We start from the raw sequence: 25,240 nt of genomic DNA, 5'->3' as shown, positions 1-25,240 counted from the left end.
TGAGTTATTGTACTTGTGTAATTTTCGCTGAATCTGAAAGTAACTGTAGACATCCACTCTGAAAATTGATAGCCTACAGATAGCGACATCCCTTGAAGGCCCACGCTTATTGATTCTAATCTAAATCAGAAAGATCTCAGCTTTATAAAAGGAGATGATTATAGAAAATGATATCCTTGTTTCATTAAACCATTCAATAACAAAGGGAAGTAATCAATTTACAGTCAATTACACTCAGTCTATGGACTAAATTCTTCATAACGGTTCAATTAATCACCATTTTTCTAATAAATTATAAAAATCTTCGTCATATTACTATCATTTTTCATCAGAATGTCGTGTTAGAAGGATTCAATTTAACAGGTATCTAACTTTTATGTAACAGTTGTAGAATTTGTTTAGTTTTTTAATAGTTTGATTTTCTTTTTCTTTTTCCATTTTTCTCGGCAATTCCCGATGACACGGCCAGTAAAGTTGAGCTAATTAGTTTCTACAGATTGTATTTTGTTATCCATGGATTTAATTCTAGACTTAAGACTTGATATTGTGAAGATACAGAAGTTTATCGTTGCATATCAGTTAAGTTCCTATCTTAAATTAGAAATGAAATGAATGGAGTTTTACGTCCTACTTTTCTTCACCTTGTGGGCTAATGAAGACAGGCAACGCCGTTCAGGGTGCAATGAGGGAAATTTTGCCAGGACAGCGGCATTTCCAACTGTCGAGGGATCTTTAACGTGCACAGCCTGTAGCACATGGGGCCTCATCCGAACGACTAGACGGTTTTTCCATGTAAGCCCCTCTTACCTGCATTACGGACAGGGGGAAACCGGGTTGAAAAATCCCAATGTATTATCTCAATCTATGCCGGGATTGAAACCTGGACCTTCAGGTTAGCGAGGAAGCCTCTAACTCACTACCCTCTTTAATTAGAAAGCTAGGTACTAATCATGAGACAAATAGAAACCAGATTTATCTGCTTAATTAAACAAGATATGGTAGTTGAAGTAGCGAGTCAATGGTCAATATTCTACTAACTTACTGTCTCTAGATACTATTAATTACTTTATTGTTTTACCAACTTACCATCAAACATGGCAATAAATTTATATCAGATAAGTCTCAAAGATAAAAAGTGTTAAGTGCATTCTGGTACATATTTTGGGGAAAAAATATATAAATATCATATTTTGAAACTTGTTAGAAATGAAGTTGGGTACAATTTGGACTATATTTCTTACAGCAACACGGCGCTTGTAATGGTGTTTCTAGGAATCATTGATTGAGAGGCCAAGTCGGGGCCACATAATTTTAAAGAGGGGCTAATTGTAATTCTTTCCCTATGTATAATAATAAGAAAGTGGGGGCCAAACCCGGGTCTTTTCTTCGTCGAAACGCCACTGGGCGCTTGGTAAATCTGACCCACCACAATAATTATGACACTTCTAAATAAATCTATATCCTATTGTTTTATACCTAAATATAGTTTATTTACAATCACTGACTGAACAACATTATAATAACTCGGTTAGATTCGGTTAATCTCCGGATTATCTAAACAGACCACAGATCAAGAAACAGTCCATTCCATGGGATATATGGAGTGAAGGTTTTCAGATTGAATCATGTGATAACTGAACGTCTGAAGACAACATTCAGTCAGTGGGATGCATGGATTATGCCACGATAAAGGTAGGCCTACGCATCATGTAAAAAATGGAAGAAAAACAATAGGATATATAGAATGCTGGGAAATGGGAAGCATTTCCAAAACAGGAGATATTTATTTGAAAAGATGAAATAAAATGCATAAACGACAATTGTTGAAAACCGCAAGTTGATCTCCAGACTTGGCCTTTTTCATCTCTGCTCTCTAATTGGACAGATCTATACCCTAACCATCAACCAACAGGCTTCATATGATCATGATAGGTACTAATCTCATGGACGGACTGTCCTATGATAGGCACTATCCCTAGAGACCGCCCTACCCCAATAACCAAAGATACCGCCCCTACCATATGAAAAAAATACACCAAAGGGGCTGCTCCTACACTTTGAAAGAAAGTACACCCAATAGACCGCTCCTGCCCTATGAAAGGTACTATGCCTTTGGGACCACCCCTGCCTTATGAAGAAACTTAATCTAGAGACCATCCAGGCTTTATGAAAGAAACTTACCCAAGAGACCGCCCCTGCCCTATGAATGGTACTATTCCCTTGGGACTTCCCCTGCCCTATGAAAGATAATTAACCAATAGACCACCCCTGCCCTATGAAAGGTACTATTCCCTTTGGATCGCCCATGCCCTATGAAAGGTACTATTCCCTTTGGATCGCCCCTGTCCTATGAAAGATAATTACCCAATAGACCACCCCTGCCCTATGAAAGGTACTATTCCCTTTGGATCGCCCATGCCCTATGAAAGGTACTATTCCCTTTGGATCGTCCCTGCCCTATGAAAGGTACTATTCCCTTGGGACCTCCCCTGCCCTATGAAAGATAATTACCCAATAGACCACCCCTGCCCTATGAAAGGTACTATTCCCTTTGGATCGCCCATGCCCTATGAAAGGTACTATTCCCTTTGGATCGCCCCTGTCCTATGAAAGATAATTACCCAATAGACCACCCCTGCCCTATGAAAGGTACTATTCCCTTTGGATCGCCCATGCCCTATGAAAGGTACTATTCCTTTGGGACCTCCCCTGCCCTATGAAAGATAATAACCCAATAGACCACCCCTGCCCTATGAAAGGTACTATTCCCTTTGGATCGCCCCTGCCCTATGAAAGGTACTATTCCCTTTGGATCGCCCCTGTCCTATGAAAGATAATTACCCAATAGACCGTCCCTGCCCTATGAAAGGTACTCACTCTGTCCTCCCCTCCATATGAAAGATACTCACTCGGTCCGCCCTACATATGAAAGGTACTCACTTGGTCCGCCCCTCCATATGAAAGATACTCACTCGGTCCTCCCCTCCATATGAAAGATACTCACTCGGTCCGCCCCTACATATGAAAGATACTCACTCGGTCCGCCCCTCCATATGAAAGATACTCACTCGGTCCGCCCCTCCATATGAAAGATACTCACTCGGTCCGCCCCCCTATATAAAAGATACTCACTCGTTCCGCCCCTCCATATGAAAGATACTCACTCGGTCCGCCCCTCCATATGAAAGATACTCACTCGGTCCGCCACTACATATGAAAGATACTCACTCGGTCCTCCACTCTATATGAAAGGTACTCACTCGGTCCGCCCCTAGATATGAAAGATATATGATATGAAATGATAAATGACTGTGTTTATATACTTTCTATATCTTAATTGACTTTATACTTAAAACTAAAGGAGATAATCGTCTCGAAACACAACTATCTCACACCCTAAATATTCTTCTATTTCAGATTTCCTGGTAACCATTGGGTTAAATATGAGCGCCGTTTGGATTACCACAATCTAACCTTCTGATGTTGGTTTGATTGTTTCTGCTATCTGTATTACCGAATTAGATAAAAAAAAATACAGGAGCTAGCCGAAATTTGTAGTTGGATAAGCCGTTTTTGCAGTATCACTACCTGTTGTTAGATTGTCTGTTTCTGCTATCTGGGTTACCATCATTGGAATAAATACTAGCGCCATTTCGATTAACATCAAATACAAGCGCCTTTGGTTATAGGAATCTGATGTTGGATTGACTGTTTCTGCTTTCTGGAATACATTTTTGACTATCGCTATCTGTTGTTCGATTTACTGTTTGTGTTATCTGAAATTTTTTATTACCAGTATTGATTATCTTGAATTGGCTGTTTCTACCATTTGGATAACCGCTATCTGATGTTGAATTGGCTGTTTCTACCATTTGGATAACGCTATCTGATGTTGGATTGACTGTTTCTACCATTTGGATAACCGCTATCTGATGTTGGATTGACTGTTTCTACCATTTGGATAACCGCTATCTGATGTTGGATTGGCTGTTTCTACCATTTGGATAACCGTTATCTGATGTTGGATTGGCTGTTTTTACCATTAGGATAACCGTTATCTGATGTTGGATTGGCTGTTTCTACCATTTGGATAACCGTTATCTGATGTTGAATTGGCTGTTTCTACCATTAGGATAACCGCTATCTGATGTTGAATTGGCTGTTTTTACCATTTGGATAACCGTTATCTGATGTTGAATTGGCTGTTTCTACCATTTGGATAACCGCTATCTGATGTTGAATTGGCCGTTTCTACTATTTGGATAACCGCTATCTGATGTTGAATTGGCTGTTTCTACCATTTGGATAACCGCTATCTGATGTTGAATTGGCTGTTTTTACCATTTGGATAACCGTTATCTGATGTTGGATTGGCTGTTTTTACCATTTGGATAACCGTTATCTGATGTTGGATTGGCTGTTTTTACCATTTGGATAACCGTTATCTGATGTTGGATTGGCTGTTTTTACCATTTGGATAACCGTTATCTGATGTTGGATTGGCTGTTTTTACCATTTGGATAACCGTTATCTGATGTTGGATTGGCTGTTTTTACCATTTGGATAACCGTTATCTGATGTTGGATTGGCTGTTTCTACCATTTGGATAACCGCTATCTGATGTTGAATTGGCTGTTTCTACCATTTGGATAACCGCTATCTGATGTTGGATTGGCTGTTTTTACCATTTGGATAACCGTTATCTGATGTTGGATTGGCTGTTTTTACCATTTGCATAACCGTTATCTGATGTTGGATTGGCTGTTTTTACCATTTGGATAACCGTTATCTGATGTTGGATTGGCTGTTATTATCACTGTAATATTCATATGATATTTCAATATGTACTTTATCCACTAGCCTGGGTTGATTCTTTACAGTATTTGCGGGATTACTATATTCAGAGCTAAATGTTTTTACCTTCTTGTGATTGATTTCTATCTGAATTGAAAGTGTTTCACATGGAATAAGCACAATCTAAAATTCCAAGTTTACTAACTGTTTTACAGACTGGATGGTAGTGGATGGACTTCCAGAAGACGTATACAGGTTCTAGATTATCTAAATTACGATATCAGTATAGTATCTGTCAATCTTCTCTTAGATATACAATGATGTTCCAGAAAGAATAAGCACACACTTACTAGACTGAATTTGTTAATTCGGCATCCTTTTTGAAGATTTCACATAGCTAATGTTGTTATAATTATAGAATATTATTATAAACACATCTATTCATTAACTAATATGGTTCCCTAGTATTAGATTAGTTTGCTGAAAAATTATTTATACCAACTTGAAATTGAAAACAGTTTCAGTCACCACCATGACAAAATCAAACAGTAGGCATTACGTCAAAATCGTTAGCGGAAGTTCGTCCATCTTTTATGACGTTACGTTTATTATGACGTTATTTCTATTGTGAACATTGTAGCGAAAAATTGTAAGTTTAGCAAGGGTCACGGAATTCGCATCAAAGACTCAGAACAAAATAAAAATGTCTGATCCGCCGGAAACAGACTTGGATTACTATTCAAGACCGGAAAATTATGGCGGAAGTAACCTCACACAACTAAATAGGTAAGTTAGTTCTATTATTCTTGGTTTATATATGATGACTTGTTCAGCATCATTTAGGGCTGGGTCGACTGGAATAATGAGGAAAGATGACTTATTTCAGTCAGGCGTCTGTGGTTATTGAAATCAACTGAAGCTAAACGTTATATGAAGTCACTATCGCAAAAACTGCTTATGATATTGCGAAACGAAATGTTTAGTTTTAGTGGAATTGCTAGAAGCACAGTCGTATTTTAACAGTGAAAATATTTTATTATTGAAAAGTGAGATTGTGTAAATTGATACTATCTGTGTTCCCGATACACATAAAAAGTTATGTTTCCCTTTCCTAGATTTATAGCTGCCAAAAAAGAGACAAAACAGAAGAAAGTGAAGAAAAAGAAAAGAAATCCTGCCGAGGTTGAACTCTACAGGTAGGCAATATGTTGTTCTTCAGCTCAATGAATAGAATATAAAGTACTATCCACCCGACCCCCTCCCCCAAATTTCACTAACCTTTAAGGCCATGGTTCGCCAAACGGGGGCTTTGATTTGGGCCCTGAATATATTTAAATAGTCTTCCGAAGTACTAGAACTGCGTTCACTTTGACAAAGTTACTATTGGTAAAACGGATGGTGAGCCCATCCGGAAAAAGTCATCTAACTAAAACTCTTGCCTTTCAGACGATACCGGTATGTCTTACCGATCGATGAGCAGGATTACACGGAAGATTACCTGGAGATCGACGAGATCTTGGAAGAAGAAGAGGAAGAGGAAGAGGAGGAGGAGGAAGAAGAAGAAGGCACATCATCGGAACCGGAAGACAAAGGCACCTCGCCAGATCTCAAAACAATTCCAGAAATCGAAACCACCGATGATAAACCGAATCAGGATTCGGAGATTTCCGGTACGTCTCCGGAACAAGCCGAAGCATCATCGAACGATCTTCGGGTACATAGTGTCAGCAGGACGTCTATGTCCAGTGCGTATCTAGCCAGCGGGAAACGAGGAGGTTCCATTGCTCCCTCAAGAGGACATAAGATCAAAGCTAATAAAGAGCTTAGATCTAGAATGGTAAGTTGATTTAATTTTTTGTCTGCTCCAATGGGGTGAATTAAATAATACTGATTACTTTTGATTAAAACAGGTGATTACAGGTGATTACAGGTGATTACTAGTGATTACTAGTGATTTTAACTGTTTACAAGTAATTACAACTACTAGTGATTACAACTGATTACTAGTGATTACAACTGATTCCTAGTGACTATAGGTGATTAATACTGATTACAGGTGATTATCGCTGTTTAGTAGTGAGTACAACTACTAGTGATTACAGGTGATTACTTGTGACTACAGGTGATTACTAGTGATTACAGGTGATTACTAGTGATTTTAACTGATTATTAGTGATTACAACTGCAAAAAAGTATAATCCCGTCAGATATACTAGAAATGTTAACTTTGACAAAGGTACCATCGGTAAAAAAATTACTAGTGATTACAATTGTGATTACAGCTGATTATTTGTGATTACAACTGATTATTTGTGATTACAACTGATTACTAGTGATAATTAATGATAATAACGGATTACTAGTGATTATAACGGATTACTAGTGATTATAACGGATTACAACTGATAACTAGTGATTGTAACTGATTATTAGTGATTACAAGTGACTACTACTGATTACAACTGATAACTAGTGATTATAACTGATTATTAGTGATTACAACTGATTACTAGTGATTATAACTGATTTGTAGTGATTATAACTGATTACTAGTGGTAACAACTGATTACTAGTGATTTTAACTGATAACTACTGATTACAACTGATAACTACTGATTATAACTGATTACTAGTGATTATAACTGATTACTAGTGATTATAACTGATTACTAGTGATTATAACTGATTACTAGTGATTACAGAACTGATTATTAGTTATTAGAACTGATTATTAGTTATTACAACTGATAACTAGTGATTATAACTGATTAATAGTGATTATAACTGATTACTAGTGATTATAACTGAGTAATAGTCATTATAACTGATTACTAGTGATTATAACTGAGTAATAGTCATTATAACTTATTTCTAGTGATTATAACTGATTTCTAGTGATTATAACTGATTTCTAGTGATTATAACTGATTACTAGTGGTAACAATTGATTACTAGTGATTACAACTGATTACTATTGGTTACAGCTGATTACTATTGATTACAAATGATTACTAGTGATTTTAAATGATTATCAGTGATTACAACTGATTACAGGTGAAAACAATGAAAAAAATAGGCTAATATTTCCTTTGTTGCACAATGGCTTGGCTTGACTTGACTTGTGTAACACTGCTGTTGTAGAGGCTGTTACAAATGTCGTTCAAGCCAAATCTTTTTCTGGGATGGCTAGACTTGGAGATGTCCCTACCCATTCGTATATGAACATTAGACAAATCTTTCTTGAACTCATTTTAACTCGTGAACCCACTTGACTCTATTTGAGGTATATTTGATATTGTAATCTAAATAGTTTTCAACCAAATGACCAAAAATAGTCGTCTTACCATTCTGTTGACCTACTGAAGTGAAAGTAATATGGTCGAAATAAAACAAGCTTTGTCTGATCAAATGAAAAGGAATGAGGACAATAGCTAACAATGGAAAGCCGAAATACGATCAAGTGGCCCGTTCAGTCGGAGTACACCACGTTTTTGTGGATTGTTTTCGAATAAAGGTCTATATTTTATTTCTGTGTAGAGAAAGATATAAAATATCTCGGTATTTTGTTATTCGTATAATAATAATGTTATCACGAGATATACTCCCATGACTAGCTAACTTTCAAATAATCTGGCTAAAACAGTATTTACTTATAAGGCAACACGAGGATCAAGCTGGCCTCTAAATAGTCCGAAAAATCTACCTCAATGCCAGCCTGTGCTAACGGTGTTGAGGAGGCTGAATTCGAGGCAGATGTTTCGGTCGATGATAAGCATAGTCAATGTCTGTTAACCAGTTTAATCAATTAATACCAATTCTGACAAGAAACCAACATTTGTAGGCCCTATGTAAAAATACAAATATTTTTCGACTCTATTGATACAGATAATAGGATATTTTTTTCAGGCAGGCTCTATCAAACTGCTCTCATCTCTCAACGCCATTTCCCTACAATAGTTTGGATTTCTACTCAGTGATTTCCATTTTTCCAGTGTGCCATGACGATTACCAGTTACCATGGTTGCGAATAATGAAAGTGGCTATAAGTTCTGAACGCAACTCACAAATCAGTTGCATGCGATTATCCGGATTCTTATTTGCAACCATTCGCTTGTGGTGATCGCTGTAAATCACTCAGAAAATAGGAAGTTTTTCAGACAGGCACTATCAAACAAACTATTTCATTATTTCACAACAAAAATTCTACGACAAAGCTTGTTAATTTTTCGGTGTTAAACCACGTTTTTACCATCTGAAGCAGCTTAAATGGCTGTTTACGATTCAGATTATGGCATTATCGAACAAGGCTTGAGAAATAAGATAAGACCGGTAACTCCAATGTAATGATCGATATTTTCAATATATTTGAAATTAATGGGTGACATATGAATGATCAACACGATTTTCTACTTTATTCGTTGTTCTAAAAACCTCCATTGTAGTCTGGGCCTATTTGTATAACTCTTACTTTCTTAAAGGGCTTCTTCAACTTGAATATACTGAAACTCGACACCTTTCAGAGAGTGCACATAAGTGATTTTGTTGATATGGCAGCTTCCATCCGATGCACTATTCCACTGAGATTATTATTCGTGTATAACTGTCTAATATATCTGACACGCGTGACTTTAATTTCTAACAAAAAGACTAGCAATGCCCCTTTAAAGAAATTATAATATTAGCTCATTTTTTATTTATGACTACTTGAGAACATAGGTTTTTCTTTCTTTCAAGTTGAATTGAAGTCAACTTTCCTATCAAGGAGTTCGATATTCTATTTTTAAATGATATATAGATAAATTAGTTTGTGTTTTAATGATTTGATGGTATTAAAGTTTTGGAGTAAGAAGCTACCGGAGAGAGATCTTTCTAAGAATCTGTTTATGTTGTGGTGTCAATGATTCTTTAAGCTTATACACTGCAGTCTCTATTGTATGATGTCGGATTTTGTCTGTGTTTTGTTATTTGGTTTCAAGATTGACATGAAACGATTGTAGATCTTGGTATCGTGTGCGCCGAAACAAACTAGGGTACATTGGATGGTTGCGGATTGGACCTACACTGTGGAAGTTAAAGCATTGGAAAACTGAGCAACGGCAACGGTGGTAAAAGGCAATATTTCGCAAACTAGGGCAATACTTTATTCAATAATCGGTGGAATCGCCTGACTGTGTATTGGTGACATATATTGTTTGTTGGGTGATATTGGATGTATAATCGGTTAACGGTGATCTCAAGTCAAGAATCAATTTAGTTAGTAGGCTCGGTGTAGCTGTTTAGTAAATTAGTGTTACAGGCTCGAATCACCCATAAGACACTGAAGAATTTTTATCAGATAAAAAGGATTGTGTTAATTATTCCTGAATAGAGCATGTTTTCCACGCGTTGTAGAACAAACTCCTTGATAATTACAAAAATATTCCATCTAAACCAGTTGATTGGTAGATGTTAACGTCCGCTTCCAGTTAACCGATATCGCAGCTAGAGTGGGGTTTAATACTTCCTAATATAGAACCTTGTCCACACCTGGAGAATAGTTTTGTATAATTATTAAATAAATTCCATCTAAATCTTGTTTATTTTTCTAAAGAATTAGGAAGGGTTTGGTAAGATATATTATCTATCGGCGCTTAAGAGAAGATAATCCTTGTTAAATCGATAATCCAATTTCAGATTAACAATATTTACGGGACCTTAGTCATTTGGGACATTGTTTAAATAATATTTTTGGATAAAGTATTCCAAAACTGATGGAGGTGATGTTTGAAAAACATGTCTAAAGGGAGATGCTGTATCCAAAATGTTTCTGATTTAATTTGAAGAAATATGAAAACAGAACTTAAACATGTTGTCACTCTTATAGTGGAATATTACATTAACAGTCTAAGACATTCTCATTATTTGTTTTTTTAAATATTGAACTCTTAGTTGCAGTTGACTGGAATGAATATGAGAATATCCGTGTGAGCGTAAAAAGGAAAAACCAGGTGACCGATATTTAAATACAAGAATTTCCAGTTATTTTATTTCAAATAGAACTCTTACGTCAATGGTGTTTTAAAAAGAAATTCTCTCCATTACTGCAGTACTATTGAGATGGAAAAACGTTTTCAATACGTATTAGTTTTTACTCGGAATCGATGGCGGTTAATTTCTTTGATGGTGAACTTTATTGGTTTTGATCGAAGTATTGAAAAATGGTTTAATTGAAAATGATTAGCGTGTTATTGGAGTTAATTGAAGTGAAATGACGTAATTCAGCAATTCTGGACTCTTTAACCTAACGTATCCAGCACACTAAGAAAACGTTTTTTGTAATATTGGCCGAGAATTACATGCCTTATACGAGGTATGCTTTTAATATTAGTTTAACTATTTTTCACTATTCATTTATAGACAAGTTCAGGCCACTTGGATTCTTCTAAACGCGATCCATTCACCCCCGACGCGTTTGAAAAGTTTCGTTTATTAGTGTTCGCAATTCATTGAATAGAGTGAAAGGTTTGGATAGCAGATTAATGTGGCTGATTCCACGTGGATAATGGATTAATATAACAGTCGTTATTATTGGACTTTTAAGTCAAACTAGAGGGTGTAAAGGATTTAACTGCATATATATATATATATATATATATATATCAATGGAGCAGTAAGTCAAACTAAAGGATGTGACAGATTACAGGAAAGCGAGCAACAGTAAGTCAAATAGAGGATGTACAGCGTTAAACTGTATATAGCCACAAAACAAGTATTCTTTCTGAACTAGATATATAAGGATAAAAGTTATTATCAGACTGGAAGCGAACGTTAACTTGCCATCTACCTACCTATCATGAGTGTCTATCTACCATCCCTGGATAGTTATAGTATCATTGAACCAGAACTGTTTATAGAAGACAAGAGATCACCGAGCCCTGGTCGCAAAGCATCTAGAGACTTCGTAACAGATCCTGATCTTGAACAACCGTCCGATGAAAATGAAGAGTCAGACGCAAGTGATGTGGAAACAGACACAACGCTTCCACAAATAACCACCGGAAGTAGTTTTCGACCAGAACCACTCCAACGTCGCCCGACGCATGCGGAAGTGTTTACACTGCCCCCTATTGAGGAAAATGGAGGTGTGGAAACTTCAGGAACTGTTTCAACAACGCCCACACCGTCTCCATTAAACGAACCATCTTTGAATAAATCTCTTAATTCAAACCAGACCCATCGTGTACGTTTTCTTCGACATTCTAAATCCATCGATTTTACGTCACTACTACCGGAAACTAACCAACTGGAACCGGAAGTGGACATGACAGCTCGAGAGAGAAGACGGATGAGGCGATCACACAGCCTGTTTCATGTTCTCAAACCAATCAATAAACAATATATTCCCAACCCACAAAAGGTAATTGGATACAAATCAAAGATGGCTGATGATAACATGTTTTCTGATTAACTAATTTAAGCCAATTTTAGAAGAACAACGTCATGGTAATTGAATTGCTTGTGACCTTGACCTTATCAAAATTAAAGATCAAATTGTTTCAGATCTATCATTCCTCTGATGATTATGTTGTAATAGGCTTGCTAACAGGCTTTTAAGGCACGCTTTTATCTCCATGAAGACCTGTATCGACTATAACATACTAGACTTATATTCCTGTGGCCTATATGGACATTTACAAATAGTAATATTTTGCGGTTTTTGCGATAGCACAAGAAAAAGGAAATAAATAAAAAAGGAACATGAAGTTACCATTGTTCCCAGAAAAGGTATTTTTATATGATTCAGGCTCTAATTAAAGATTTCCCCACCGAGTCAGAACATGACATTGTGTCATTCAAACGTCTCCTACCTGCGCCGCCGTCACTGAAATTACCTGGGGTCATTCTTGCTATAAACTCTACTGTCTATATAATATTGTATTTTCAGGCTAGAGAGAGGTTCTATAAAGTTGTCAGAAAACTAATGATAGTAAAAGTTGTAGAAAGATGTATCGCTCAAAAGTAAGTTATCTAATTCACAAACGTTCATGCCGATATACATCTTCTCAATGTCAACCTATTACGAACTTCGTATTTTACCCTGACTTGACAATAGCCACTATTCTTGTATCAAAGATATTTTGGTTCCATATATTTCATGAGACCTGTATCAATAGTAGGATTGATTAAGATGGGATATTAAACTCCATTCATTCTATTTTTGGAGTGTGAACAGTGAGACGTGAGGCTCTAATTATTTCTGTTGATTTTCCTTTTTAGATCTGATGCTGGTGATAAACCATCCACGTTGAATCAGTTGACACAAGTTGATGACACTCTAGAGGAAAACCTCAGGAATCAAGGACTGTCGTTTGATCCTTCTTATTTTAAAGCTAAACGAGAGGTCAGCTATTGTTCTCCTTTTGATTTGTAACAGCGTCGTCTACATCATCTTCAAGGCGCCAAATGAAATTCCAACTAATCAGCCTCACCAACCGTCTGAGCAGAAGATGAATATTTATTCCAATTAACCCAGCTGTGAATGGGTATAGATAACCCGGGAAAAATCAATGGTTGGGGTTTGCCAAAGGACCAGCTGGTAGAGAGGATTCTTTGTGATCCTAAGTTGTTATCCTTGTAAAATATAGTTATTTTGTTAAATTGAGTTCTCACAGGATATTAATTAAAATACTTAGACTGGGTATACTTCCTAATATGACCCTACAGATTGACCTTGACCCATCATGGAGCAACTGTCTTCAGTATGCGACTCTTGATGAATTTTTATTGACAGTAAATATGATTATATATTTCAGATCAATATCAGCAGTGAGGTGAAACATATACTAAGTTTAGAGAAAGAACAGCGAACACCAGAACAAATTCAAACAGTAAGTTATTCATAGTTGGTACGATAGGACAATATAAGAAACTAACACTTCTTCTGATTCTGTCTACATGGCGGCGCCATCCTCCCGGAAGTTGGGGTACAGATAGGGGGAAGACTGATTAATTGAGGACAACGTTTGGTGGACATTCTTACTGTGGAAGCGGTATAGGTGCATACCTCCCATAAAGGTTCCGAGAAGTTCCCCCGGTTTGAATAGAATTGATTTGGTGCGACACATAATTTGAGAGAAAAACGCAAAAAAATCTAATTTGAAATTTCTTGGGAATGAAGTAGGGGTACGAGTGGGGGCACAGACAATATTTCTAGGCTTGGGGCAATCGCCTCCCTGAAACCCTTTTACGCCAAACTTTTTGGCTTTGATCTCTCCCAGATTATCCGTACTCATTTACAGATAGATCTATCAGAATAATGAAGAAAGATGACCATCGACCACCATTTCATCCATTCAGACTGTTTCTTTTCAGGCTATGTTTGGTTTACAAAGTTTACGGTCTTTCGCTGAATACCCTCTACACATGCAGGAAAAACTATGCAAGGTCGCCATTTATGAAGTGTAAGTGAGAATTACAAGCTTGTGAGTGACAACGCAAATACACAAATCTATTTCTCTGATCTGAAGCAACGTATTCCCTACATAGTGTGCACAATCAAGATACATAGCTATCTGGGTCCGAAAAAGACACTTACTACCTTGGTACTGGAAAACTTTACCTCCTGCTTGTTTCATCGCTCATCCTCTTAACATAATGTGCGAAGCAATGAGCCATGATTAGCCTTCTCCAGAACACAAAACTACCACTAGTCCTTGCAAGGTTTGGATTCATTGATACCTTTTTATGTCTACTACTGGAGCCGTTTTACAATCATCTCACAATATCAAACTGTTACGAACTTCGTATTATACCAAAACCGAGGAAGATGAGATTATGAGATTGTTTTTTCAGATATAACTACTAATCCTTATTTCAGGGTGCCACCAAAACGTGTTCTAATTAGACAAGGTCACCATGCCGAGAATTTTTACTTTATTTTATCAGGACAAGGTATGTTGTGCATTACATCAACAATTTTAATCCTTTTTGCATCATTCTAAATTTTCTCAACTTCGCAATAACTTTGAAATATCCTTCCAATATTTCGTGGTGTCGTTGATTTGCAATTGTTCAGTGCTTTCGTTATTACAATATCATATTGCCTTTGCAATGTAACTGAATTTATAAGAATGTTTTTTGAAAAGTCGGCATTTTTAATTAGCATGTTGTTTTTCCAATGTACAGTGTATTTACATAGTTTTAAAACCAATACTCTGCGTCCTGTAGTACCAAACTCTGGCGTACAACTAGGCTAGGTAGTCAGATCAAGGCTTCTTCTCTTTTCCAGCGGTAGTAACGATCTTGGTAAAAGATCCTAAAACTGGGGAATCAGTCAACAGAGTGGCTACCATCATGAGGAAGGGGATGAGTTTTGGGGTAAGTTTCACAGTACAGATAATTTCCTACAGCGTCAGAATATTGACTTATTTTAACTTTGATGGGGTTCTCGGAGACTTTTTTAAATCTTTAAAAGTGTTAACAAAAATTTCTGCAATTTTCCACTAAAACTCAAACCTGCTGTTGATATGTAACGACCTTTGCGATAATGACGTCTTCCTGGTTAAACAATGTAAAAACACCAGTAACCCTCTTGTATTGTGATCCTTTGCAGGAACTTGCCTTACTACATCATTCTCGACGTACAGCCACTGTGTCCAGTCAGGATACTGTACAGATGTTAACTATTGGTCGAGAAGATTTCTTTGATATTTTCATGGCTGGGAGTGGCCCGGGGCAAATACCAGATCATATCAAATTTGTAAGGTAAGGCCTCTTTTACTTACATCAGGTTCTTTTCGTAGCAGTGCCGATTCCGTGAATCATTAGGTTTAATCGCTACAGAATATAAGGTCGGGGCGAGCCAGAACTGCACCCAACCCTCAGTAGAAACACTACTGTTTCGTAGATAATATAGTATAATCATAGACACACGTCGAGTTTTCAGTGACATTTCTAAGGAATTTACGTCCAGCTCCCTTCAGTATTTTCAGTTCATTTCTGTTTATCTTTTAGAACAATACGATGAAAATACAGCAGTGTTTTCACTAACATACTGTATAGGTCTCTGTGTCATTTTTGTTTTACCTGTTATGTTAAAACTGTACTACTTTCTGAGTACCTCAATAGACCTACAATAATCTGTTTCAGTCAGCTAGATTTCATGAAAAACTGGCCAATAGACAGACTGGTAGAAAACTCACAACATTGTCTGTTACATTTCTTCAAGTAAGTCAAACGTCGTTGGTTATCATCCCTAAAACATTCATGAATGGCTTCGGCCTTCCAGATGATTTCTTGTCTTAAATGCATGGTGTGGTTTGCCACTCTTGACAGTAAGGTTTTCCGAAAGAGTGAGCGCATTCAATGCCTTGTTAGCGATATATTATATAATATTAGTAAAGTCGATCACTTTTCTCATCCTACAGTTCAATGGCCTTATCTCCATTATTTACTATTAAAAACCATTGAAGGGATTGTAATGAAGTTTTATAAAATTTGTATGTATATTGGGGACACTGATATCATCAATTTGCACCATTCCAATTTTCAGTCAGACGTCTGTGGTTACACAGATACACACAAAGATATAAACCTCTTACAATCCCGTTAAGAACTATTACATGTATTATTTATTATTTTGTAGAAGAAATGTAGTAATAGTAAAAGATAGTAGAGTTAATGATTGGCTATATGTTGTTAAATCAGTAAGTAGTCATAAATATTCCATATATAAGCTATGTAGACTCTCGAAAGAAGAGTTGAGCCTGTCCTGCCTCGTTATAGACACTCACCACAGTGCTTAATTTAGTGAAGCTGACATATCACTTTCATAAGCATAGGCCATGGAGGTGCCCTTTAGTTTTGCCCTACTTTCCTCCAGACTTCAACATGTTTTCGGGCAGCATTTACAAAGGTTTTGTGCAAAGCAATACAACTTACTGACAGGCCCATATCTAGCACAGGGTTTCAAGGGGGCGGGGGCGAATTTTTTGAAGGGGTGTTTAACTATAGCGACTCAACAAGTCGTTTTAAAAGTCCTCTAAATTTTCCAGGGGTGGGAACAATTTTTTTAGGGAGGTGGAGGGAGAGGGGCTGGCTATGGGCATGCTTACTTGTTCACGTTTTAGACATAATAATAGATTCAGATAATGGAGATACACCAATAGTTGAAAACATTTGAAATAATTTCAGGGATCATGTCAAGTAATGAAGATGTTAAAAGGGGTAACAGCTAGAACCAGTTTAAGTAAAAAAGATGTCAAGATGGATGATAGTTGGGAACTTCCTAATCTACCAACTGCTGAACAAGGTAGAGAGTTTTATATATCGGCATTATATTGAATTGGAATAATATAAACAAATCCAAGTATTAACGATACGAACCGCAAAACGAAACCCGAAACACAAAATAACAGTTTGGCAATACAACAAATGAACTGTTGACATAAGGAAGTATATCAATTATTAGTGAGTAAGTATTTCATAATGAAAAGTGATATCAGGTGTCTACAAGAGTAAGCTTACCCTGCCTGGTACCACACTCTGCTCAGTGAGATTTGATTGTAAATATGAACATTACTTGCGGTTGGTGTTTATATAGCCCATGTTATTGTTATTAAATATAGTAGATTGTCATCGTTTGAATGTGTATAAGAACCCATACCGGTACTGAAATTAATAAGAACTGGTCAATCTTCAACATGTTACCTTACCACTCCAATTTTAAAGTCTGTATTGAATATGAGTCTAAGTTTAGTAAGTATTGTGGTGGGTGCTGGGACCTTGACAAAATAGACCAGATTTCGATTTGGTTTGTCTTTTATGATAATCCACGCAATATATGTTAATAATTCAAATTTTCGTTAATGTGTTTCAGAAGCTAAAGTTGACACTGGAAGGAAGAAGAAAAGAAAAGAAGACTTAACTGAAGAACAGTTATTTAGAAGGGTATGTTCGATTCTTCTATTTTACTCCGTTCTTCTGTATTCGTGTTGGTTCAGGTTGCAGTTTTACAAATTTCTATTAACAAATTTTACCAACAAAAATACGTTTGTTAACTTTTTAGGGGTATTAAGGGTTTATAGCACTTTGTTGTTTTTTATTCATAAAGTTTATATTTTATTTAATTTAAGTTTCATATTTTAATGCCTTTTTCAATTAGGGTAATTAGAAACATGTGTAAACCGATATTTCTTAATCAATGTGTGTGCTGTGTGCAATGTGGGATTTTTTGGTCAGATCAGGAACATCTATATTTTAAGGTTACTGCTTTTTGGTAACGAACAGCCTGTGGCTAATACGGTCTTGATACTGAACAAAAATGTAAACTGATACTTTTGCTTAAAGATGGGTTCCCTTATATTCATTTATGAAAATGAAAATGCTGATACTGATATGAAAAGAAAGTAGAGGTGTTCTAATGACTCGGAAAAATATCAGTTTGTATCACATGTCCATAATTACCAGCAGAATTCCAATGAGTGACCGATCAAGAAAGGTCAAAAAGTCCAGACTGTACGTACACATAATAATATGAGTAAGAATACATGATACTTCATTAGAAACACCAAATAATCAAAAAGTTTGCTTAATTTGACATAATGAAACCCATCTTTAAAGCTACCAAGCTATGGTGTAATTAAGATTTATTTTCTACAGTGGAACGAGATATTAGGAGAGAGTGAGACTACTCCAGAGGTTTCGTTTGATAGAAACGACAGTTTTTCATTGGATAGTTATAAAAAACAACCAACCATGTCTAAGCCACATTTTGTATGTATGACCCTGGCTTAGAAAATTTAGATGTGCTTTCATAAACTTCTAACTGACGCTTCTTCTGCTTGCTTAGAATAACTGTTTTTTTTTTACTAGATTTAATTTTTTGTTGATTTTTCTAACGTATATAGCATTATGATTTCATGTTTTATACCTATATTAATCAATTTCCCTTTTCTCAGAGTAAGATTAACAATCACTTGTTATCTTCCCCCTTCATTAACTCCTCCCTTCATTAACTCCTGTCAGGTAAACCTGATTCGGAATATGGGGTCGTTTGCATATCTTCTCATTTTCTTCTTTGCTTGTATAGCTTTTTTGTGTATTTTTTTACAATACAAATAAAATATTTTCATTTCAATACAGATCAGTAATGTGATATTTTTCAGTATTCGAATTAACTTTGTCTTATTTATATCTAACGAAGTATATAAATTATATAATATAAAACATATTGATTATAAATGAATTCTTTACAACACAGAAATTGTAATTAATGTCATAAGAAAGCATTTTAGCCCTCGGTATAGCTTTAATGTTTGACCTTTGACCTTTCAGTCAATGTGTAAATCAGCTAAGGAAGAACGAGATCGAAAAAAAGGGGAGAGAATGAGTGCTAAATATAGATCACCTAGAATAATGAAATCGGCTCATCCTAACCTAGCACCAACTAAACCAGGCAATGTTTTTGTTCAAGTTGAACATCTCAAACCACGTGATGTCTTCGTAAGTATTACATGCTCATCTTTTTAACAACAGTTCGTTAGGCCGTTAGTTACATTATGATATACAAATGCGCGTACATGACCTACATTTCGATAGATTGTCCTTCCATATTATCTATCACTGTCTACAATCTTAATACTGACGGCAGTGACATAAATAATGATATTAACCTTAGGATTAAGGAAATATCAATTTTATCTGTCTCCAGATAATACCAATTTTGTGCCCATTTTAAAAGAAGTGTTTATAATATCTTTGGGGTTCAGGTCATCTGCCATCTGACTGAACATTCATTTATACATCTTCACATGTCAGTATTTTACTAACTTAATCTTATACCTTGACTACAACATCTTCACAATGTTAAGCTATTACGACTTTCGGCTTATACCTTGACTCCAATAGCCACATTTCTGGTCTTTATTCCAGGGTCTTCCATCTATTCAGTTTGATGACGATATCGCTAAATCTGAAACCTCCGTTAGTTTGGTAAGCAGAGGCGCCGAATGCATCATGGTTTCTAAAGAATTCTACGTCAAACACGCAAACGAACAGGTGAAGAAACTGATCCGTCAACAAGTCCGACCATATCCGGCGGAAGAAACGTTTCAAGAAAACCTGCAAATCAAAACGGATTGGGAATACTATAAGCAGGCAATGGTTGGGGAAATAACAGAAGAATTGCGATCTGAAAGTCGCTCAAGTTGTTGATAGGGCTGTGCAGAAACGGACATACGAACGTATCTTTACGTTTTGATAAGTGCTTTACTTTTAGAAAAAATCTGCAGTACCTCTAAATGACAGAAGGGTGGATATGAACGAATGTTTTGGTTCATTTTGATATAGTGCTTTATTTTTGGAAATGCAAAAATGGTGGGATCTATTTACTTCTGTCCAAATAAGTCTATTTACGTATTTTTTGTTCTGTATAAACTGATAATGTCGCATCTTAAAGACTCATTAATGCTGGAATTTGTTAATCTTTCCAGCGTGCATCTCGATGAAATCTCAGTCGCTCCATTTCATTTCGTACAGATAAATTTATGTGCAGGATTCTCTTTTAAATAAAAATAGGCACGACTGTGGAACATCATGTGGTTTTCAATTCACCGTCATGATCTGTATTTTATTGTGTAAAAGCTTGGGTTCTTATGCCATTTCTTAAGTTACAGTACAGATTGAAAAATAGAACACTTCCTGGCTTTTGATAACCAACTGAAATTCTCAGTCCATATAAACACAGGCCAGTATCTTCATTCAGTCGTTATTTTGTATTGATGAGTTTTATTATATATAATTGATGATTCAATAAAAAACATGATCATAAACATAAATACTTGTCTATAACAGGTCTGTTTATAAAATTAGCTTCTGCTAAGCTTTTTCCTCAGAGATGAGGTGTTTACTCGTCTTGTCTTGTTAACATACCTTTACTGCAATAGCCACCTTTCTTGCATCTGTCCAAACCACACCCCCATTCTTCATACTTACTCGGGGTTAATAAAATCATGCCAAAACCCGTATTCGTGATACGATGCCTTTCTTGTATTTAAGTGTAGCGATTTTATTGGATTGTACGGTAACGAATACAGCCAATCTGAGCCCTCAACAGAAACCCATGTTTTCTTTCTTGAGCAGCTCTCGATATGGGATTCTAAATTCAGAAATCTTTTTATATTTCAAATTGTAAATAACGTGCACTCGGTGTAACACATGAGTCCTCGTAGTTCTTAGAAATTTTGTTTCAGAAGGTGTTTTTAACCCGGAAAGAATCCCGAATTCTATGGCTAGCGAGCAGGTATCTATAGCCCTGGTTCCCCTCTAGGTGTGTGGGGTAGAGTTTATCTTTGGGGATCTATATTTAGAACTTATGGTGCATGTTTTTGTACTCGATGGATGTATAACATCCACGACTATGGAGTTAACCAAGTCTGGTCGAGAACATTGAGGGTATTATGATTGGCTCGAAAATAAATATCACACAATATACAGAGGCATGAGGATATCAAATCATTGCTCTGGAGGTGTGAGGGCTAAAAGTTGTTGAGAAACACTGGTCTATGGTACTTAAATTAAACCATTCGCTTAAAAATGTTCTTAAAGTGTCCTTTAACCGTCGTCACACTGAAATAAAGGAGTATAATAAGATTAAACTTAAGTTAATGTTGGTATAGTAGAAGATTACACGGGACTTTATAAAACATAATAGATATTAAATTACATCGTCAAGATACGATAATAATTATATATACATACATTATCATATCATAGCTTGACAACCCATCATGGCAGACGAACAAAATGACGTCGTTGTCGTCGAAAAAGAGGAACCAAAAGTTGTGAAAGAAAGTAAAGACGTGTATTTGGATTTCTCAAAGACAAATTTTGAAAATGTGAAGCCATTTCTATTCCCGAGACTGGATATAGAGCGGTATTTAGGTGATTGTCCGTCGTTTGTGAAATCGTACTACAAAAACAATGGTGGGTTAACAACCGAATCGTTTATCCTACGCATCAATTATCTTAGAAAGAGGCGGCTAATGATGCCGGAAGCTAGTAATTTGAATAATAGGACCGAGGAAAATAAAATCAAGACTGTTAATTCGACAAAAAAGGCTTAATAATGTCAATTTTAAGACTTTAAACTATCTGTCATCGTGAGCCGATTTAGGTAATTATATAGCAAACATATATTTTCTGTTATAAAAGAAATACTATTATATAAACCTTGTACTGTTGTTGTGGAAATGAAGTAAAACTGCAATTTATTTAAGTCACTCGGATAAAAATCTTGTTTAATTTCAGGCCAGACCTGGTGATGTGTGATGGTCGTTGTGTGTTATGTTTGGTGCCTTTGTCTTGTTGGTGATTTTGTAAAAGCATTTGACATAAACTGACGTGATTGTTTATCCAAAGTTGACATTGGCGGTACTTATCTTCGTTAAGGATTTGATGTTATTGGTGTGATAAAGTAATATTTCAATAATGACACCGACATTGGTGAATAGAGAACATGCACATCGATGATTTTCATAAAGCATTTGATGTATAGTTTCACTTTTGTAACATTTCGATTTGTTCAAACAGGGTCTATTAATGTCTTCTTGTATAAGCAACAATCTGGTTAAATGCTGAATTGTTTGGTGATATTTTTGTAGATTAAAAACACGAAACGGAACATCTTGATCTGTATTTAATCAGATTAGCGTGAACGGTAAGGATGTGATTAAAAGAATTAACTTGTAATATCCTGTAAAATAAAAGTGAATCAACTCTCATGTTGTATTTTATTCTCGTTATATCATTTAAACTATCTATTCTACTATTTTGTGTGCTCTTCAAATTGTAAATATTTTATTTATTTGATAATAGAGATTAAAACCACAATTTAATTCAAAAAATGATAAACAGCAAATAACCTCGATTACACAACCGTTTTATCATAGTGAATTCGTCGCCAATAATAGATCGTTTGATATCAGAGTAAGGGGAGTGGAATTGATGGTATCAGCACTCTTTCCCTAACTATGCAGATAGGTAGATTCACACACAAACAAGCAAGCAAACAATAGAAGAAATGGAGCGATGGACAATAATATTTTTTATTCGTTTTGGAAGAGATGAGCAGATGCTTTCCAAACTTCAAGCTCCTACGTCTCTAACTACATTTCATATCCAATCTAATACTACATTATAATCTTCACATGACTTCCCGGTTTGGTTGTATTAACACTGAATAGCACTAGTGAATTCTTCATCCTCTCAATCTTAAATCTTCTTACACAGAAACTTGGTAAATTCTGAAATAACAAAATAAATTGAATTATTCCCCTTTAATGCACAGACTGCTGAATAACTATTACAGAGATTTCAAATTATTTTACACAGACAGAAAGTAAATATGAATTATCATCCTATAAGATTTATTGTTTCAAAAACCTCAAAATACCAAGTGCTGTAATTTTGTTTCTTTTTATACTGAAATACCAGCTGCAGGGAAAGGGAAAAATTCTGCGAAGGGCACAACGCTAGGTGTGTAAAAAGTGACTAAAGTATGTCGAGTGTGTTAGAAAAAAATGCATTGTGTTTTGTATCAACAAAAAAGCTTCCTTAAATTTAAAACTTCACGGAAAACACATTTAAATCTGTTGTTTCCGCCTATTTGTACATTGGTACAATGTCTACGTACCATCGACGTTTAATTTCCCATCTTTATCTACATCTGCTAACTTGAGTATTTCACAGGTTTCCTTATAGCCTAATGGTTCTCCCATAGACATCAGCACCCTACGTAACTCTTCAATATCCAGTCGGCTGTCCTTATTCTTATCAAACACCAGGAAGGCCTGTTTCAGCTGTACCTCTATCTCGTCTGCACTCAACATAAAACCCTGGATACATTTTATATACTCTTCATACTCAATATATCCTGATTCTAGAAAAAATGAATTTTAAAATTGACTTTTTTGTTTAAGTTTGGACTAATGAAGAAAGGTTGATCAACTCAATGCATTGTGCAATGAGGAAATTTGCAACAGCTAAAGCAAGCATCAAACTCCTGGAATTTTTGGTCAACTGTAGGATTAAGATTCCAAATACGGTGTAGTCTGCCACTGAGGTCTACGGGGGTTCTTAATATATATTTTGTAGAATAGAATTTATTGGATACATTTTCACATATTTGTGGGATAAAAAAGTATAAAAATCGTATTTTGTATTTTGTAGGGGAACGGAGAAACTTTTGTAATTTGTGGAAAATTGGAAATATATATATATATATAGTCCACATGCATAGCTCGTGCACGTCCTCCTCAGTAAATACTTAATCAACTTACCATTGCTGTCAAACTTTTCCATCATTTCTTGTATAGATTTCTCTGTCGGGTTCAATCCAAGAACTCGAAGGACCTTACTCAGTTCTGTTGTACAGATCTTACCATTCCCGTCTTTATCAAATAGGTGAAACGCTTCTGTTAATTCTGAGGTAAAACGACAAAAAATGATAAATAGGGTGTTTCAAAAGTAGAGCCACCACATCCCAACGATCCAGAACATAAACTAAAATAGATATGGACAAAAACTAAAGTGTTTCAGAACAGGTATTTATTTAAGTTTTCAATATTTCGTGTGGCCTTCACCTTTCTTTACCACAGTTTGTTTTCTTGAGGGTATAATTTCAGGAAATCGCAAAATCGAAACTGATGCAGCGGCTAAGATTTAAAACGTGTTGGAAAGAGAAAGACATACTGACCTTCGGCCTCTGATGGAGTTAAACCTTCACCATTCTGGAAGAACACATTACAAACATTTAGTGACAAATAGAAATAGATGAACTTGATTGTGTATCTGAAACACGTGTTGGGAGCATGAGATGTGCTCTGGTCAATATATTTTTAGAGTGTTTGTGAACATTCTAACGTAGGCGTGTTTCTTTTCAATAGTAGAAAGTAATACTCCTTTACCAACTTGGCGAGGATTGAGGACATGAAACACTTGTCGGCAACATGAGACAAACTGTTGGCATTTACACGAAACTAAACACCCAGATCAATATTTTAATCCAAATTGAGATACATCATAGACACCAGCTAGTTCCATTCTGCTTATCTCAAAGTGAGAGACTAGTGCTCTTAACAAGGTTTCAAGCGCAAAATACATAACCACTTGTTTGGAACTGCAAAGCTGTATTTATCCTAAATTCTTACCATTCTGATGATGTCCAGGTAGTAAGTATGAAACTGGTAGGTAAAGACCCTCAAGTTGAGCAAAGATAGTGAAAATACCAGAAAAATACAAATTGTCTGCCGTCTGCCATTTAATGATTACTGTATTGCGTTTCTAGGGTTCATAACAGGATTAATTAAACAAATGGATTAACCGAGGGGATTATCTCATAATAATAACCATTTTTAGTTCGTCGATTAACAGTGTATACTATAACTTAATTTGGCCCCAATTTGGGTAT

At 35.9% G+C, this 25,240-nt stretch overlaps 4 protein-coding genes across 4 annotated transcripts; 3 read left to right on the top strand and 1 right to left on the bottom strand.

The window, feature by feature from the left end:
* Positions 1–2,319: 2,319 nt before the first annotated feature.
* Positions 2,320–2,720, top strand: LOTGIDRAFT_112973 (hypothetical protein; the record flags this gene model as incomplete). Its single annotated transcript, XM_009051057.1, has 2 exons — positions 2,320–2,448; positions 2,577–2,720. Coding segments are annotated over 2 exons (273 nt in total), but the record flags the coding sequence as incomplete, so codon positions are not given.
* Positions 2,721–5,497: 2,777 nt separating this feature from the next.
* On the top strand, positions 5,498–7,875 carry LOTGIDRAFT_158342 (hypothetical protein; the record flags this gene model as incomplete). The annotated part of the gene is made up of 4 exons (XM_009051056.1): positions 5,498–5,580; positions 5,910–5,990; positions 6,241–6,631; positions 7,849–7,875. The coding sequence occupies 4 exons, from the start codon at positions 5,498–5,500 to the stop codon at positions 7,873–7,875; spliced, it is 582 nt and encodes a 193-aa protein (XP_009049304.1).
* Positions 7,876–11,626: 3,751 nt separating this feature from the next.
* On the top strand, positions 11,627–20,602 carry LOTGIDRAFT_231021 (hypothetical protein; the record flags this gene model as incomplete). The annotated part of the gene is made up of 14 exons (XM_009051055.1): positions 11,627–12,190; positions 12,719–12,792; positions 13,051–13,174; positions 13,587–13,661; positions 14,146–14,234; positions 14,651–14,724; positions 15,062–15,150; positions 15,386–15,537; positions 15,922–15,999; positions 16,418–16,478; positions 16,966–17,083; positions 17,651–17,721; positions 19,108–19,275; positions 19,705–20,602. The coding sequence occupies 14 exons, from the start codon at positions 11,627–11,629 to the stop codon at positions 19,984–19,986; spliced, it is 2,019 nt and encodes a 672-aa protein (XP_009049303.1). The 3' UTR covers positions 19,987–20,602.
* Positions 20,603–22,612: 2,010 nt separating this feature from the next.
* Positions 22,613–25,017, bottom strand: LOTGIDRAFT_203644 (hypothetical protein). Its single transcript, XM_009051054.1, has 5 exons — positions 24,981–25,017; positions 24,527–24,560; positions 24,111–24,254; positions 23,465–23,710; positions 22,613–23,075 (listed from the first exon to the last, which is right to left on the bottom strand). The coding sequence occupies exons 1-5, from the start codon at positions 24,981–24,983 to the stop codon at positions 23,044–23,046; spliced, it is 459 nt and encodes a 152-aa protein (XP_009049302.1). The 5' UTR covers positions 24,984–25,017; the 3' UTR covers positions 22,613–23,043.
* Between the last annotated feature and the right edge of the window lie 223 nt (positions 25,018–25,240).

Source organism: Lottia gigantea, assembly GCF_000327385.1.
Source record: "Lottia gigantea unplaced genomic scaffold LOTGIsca_16, whole genome shotgun sequence".
In the NCBI taxonomy this organism is placed as follows: Eukaryota; Metazoa; Mollusca; class Gastropoda; family Lottiidae; genus Lottia; species Lottia gigantea.
This window is presented reverse-complemented; position numbering and strand designations above follow the sequence as displayed.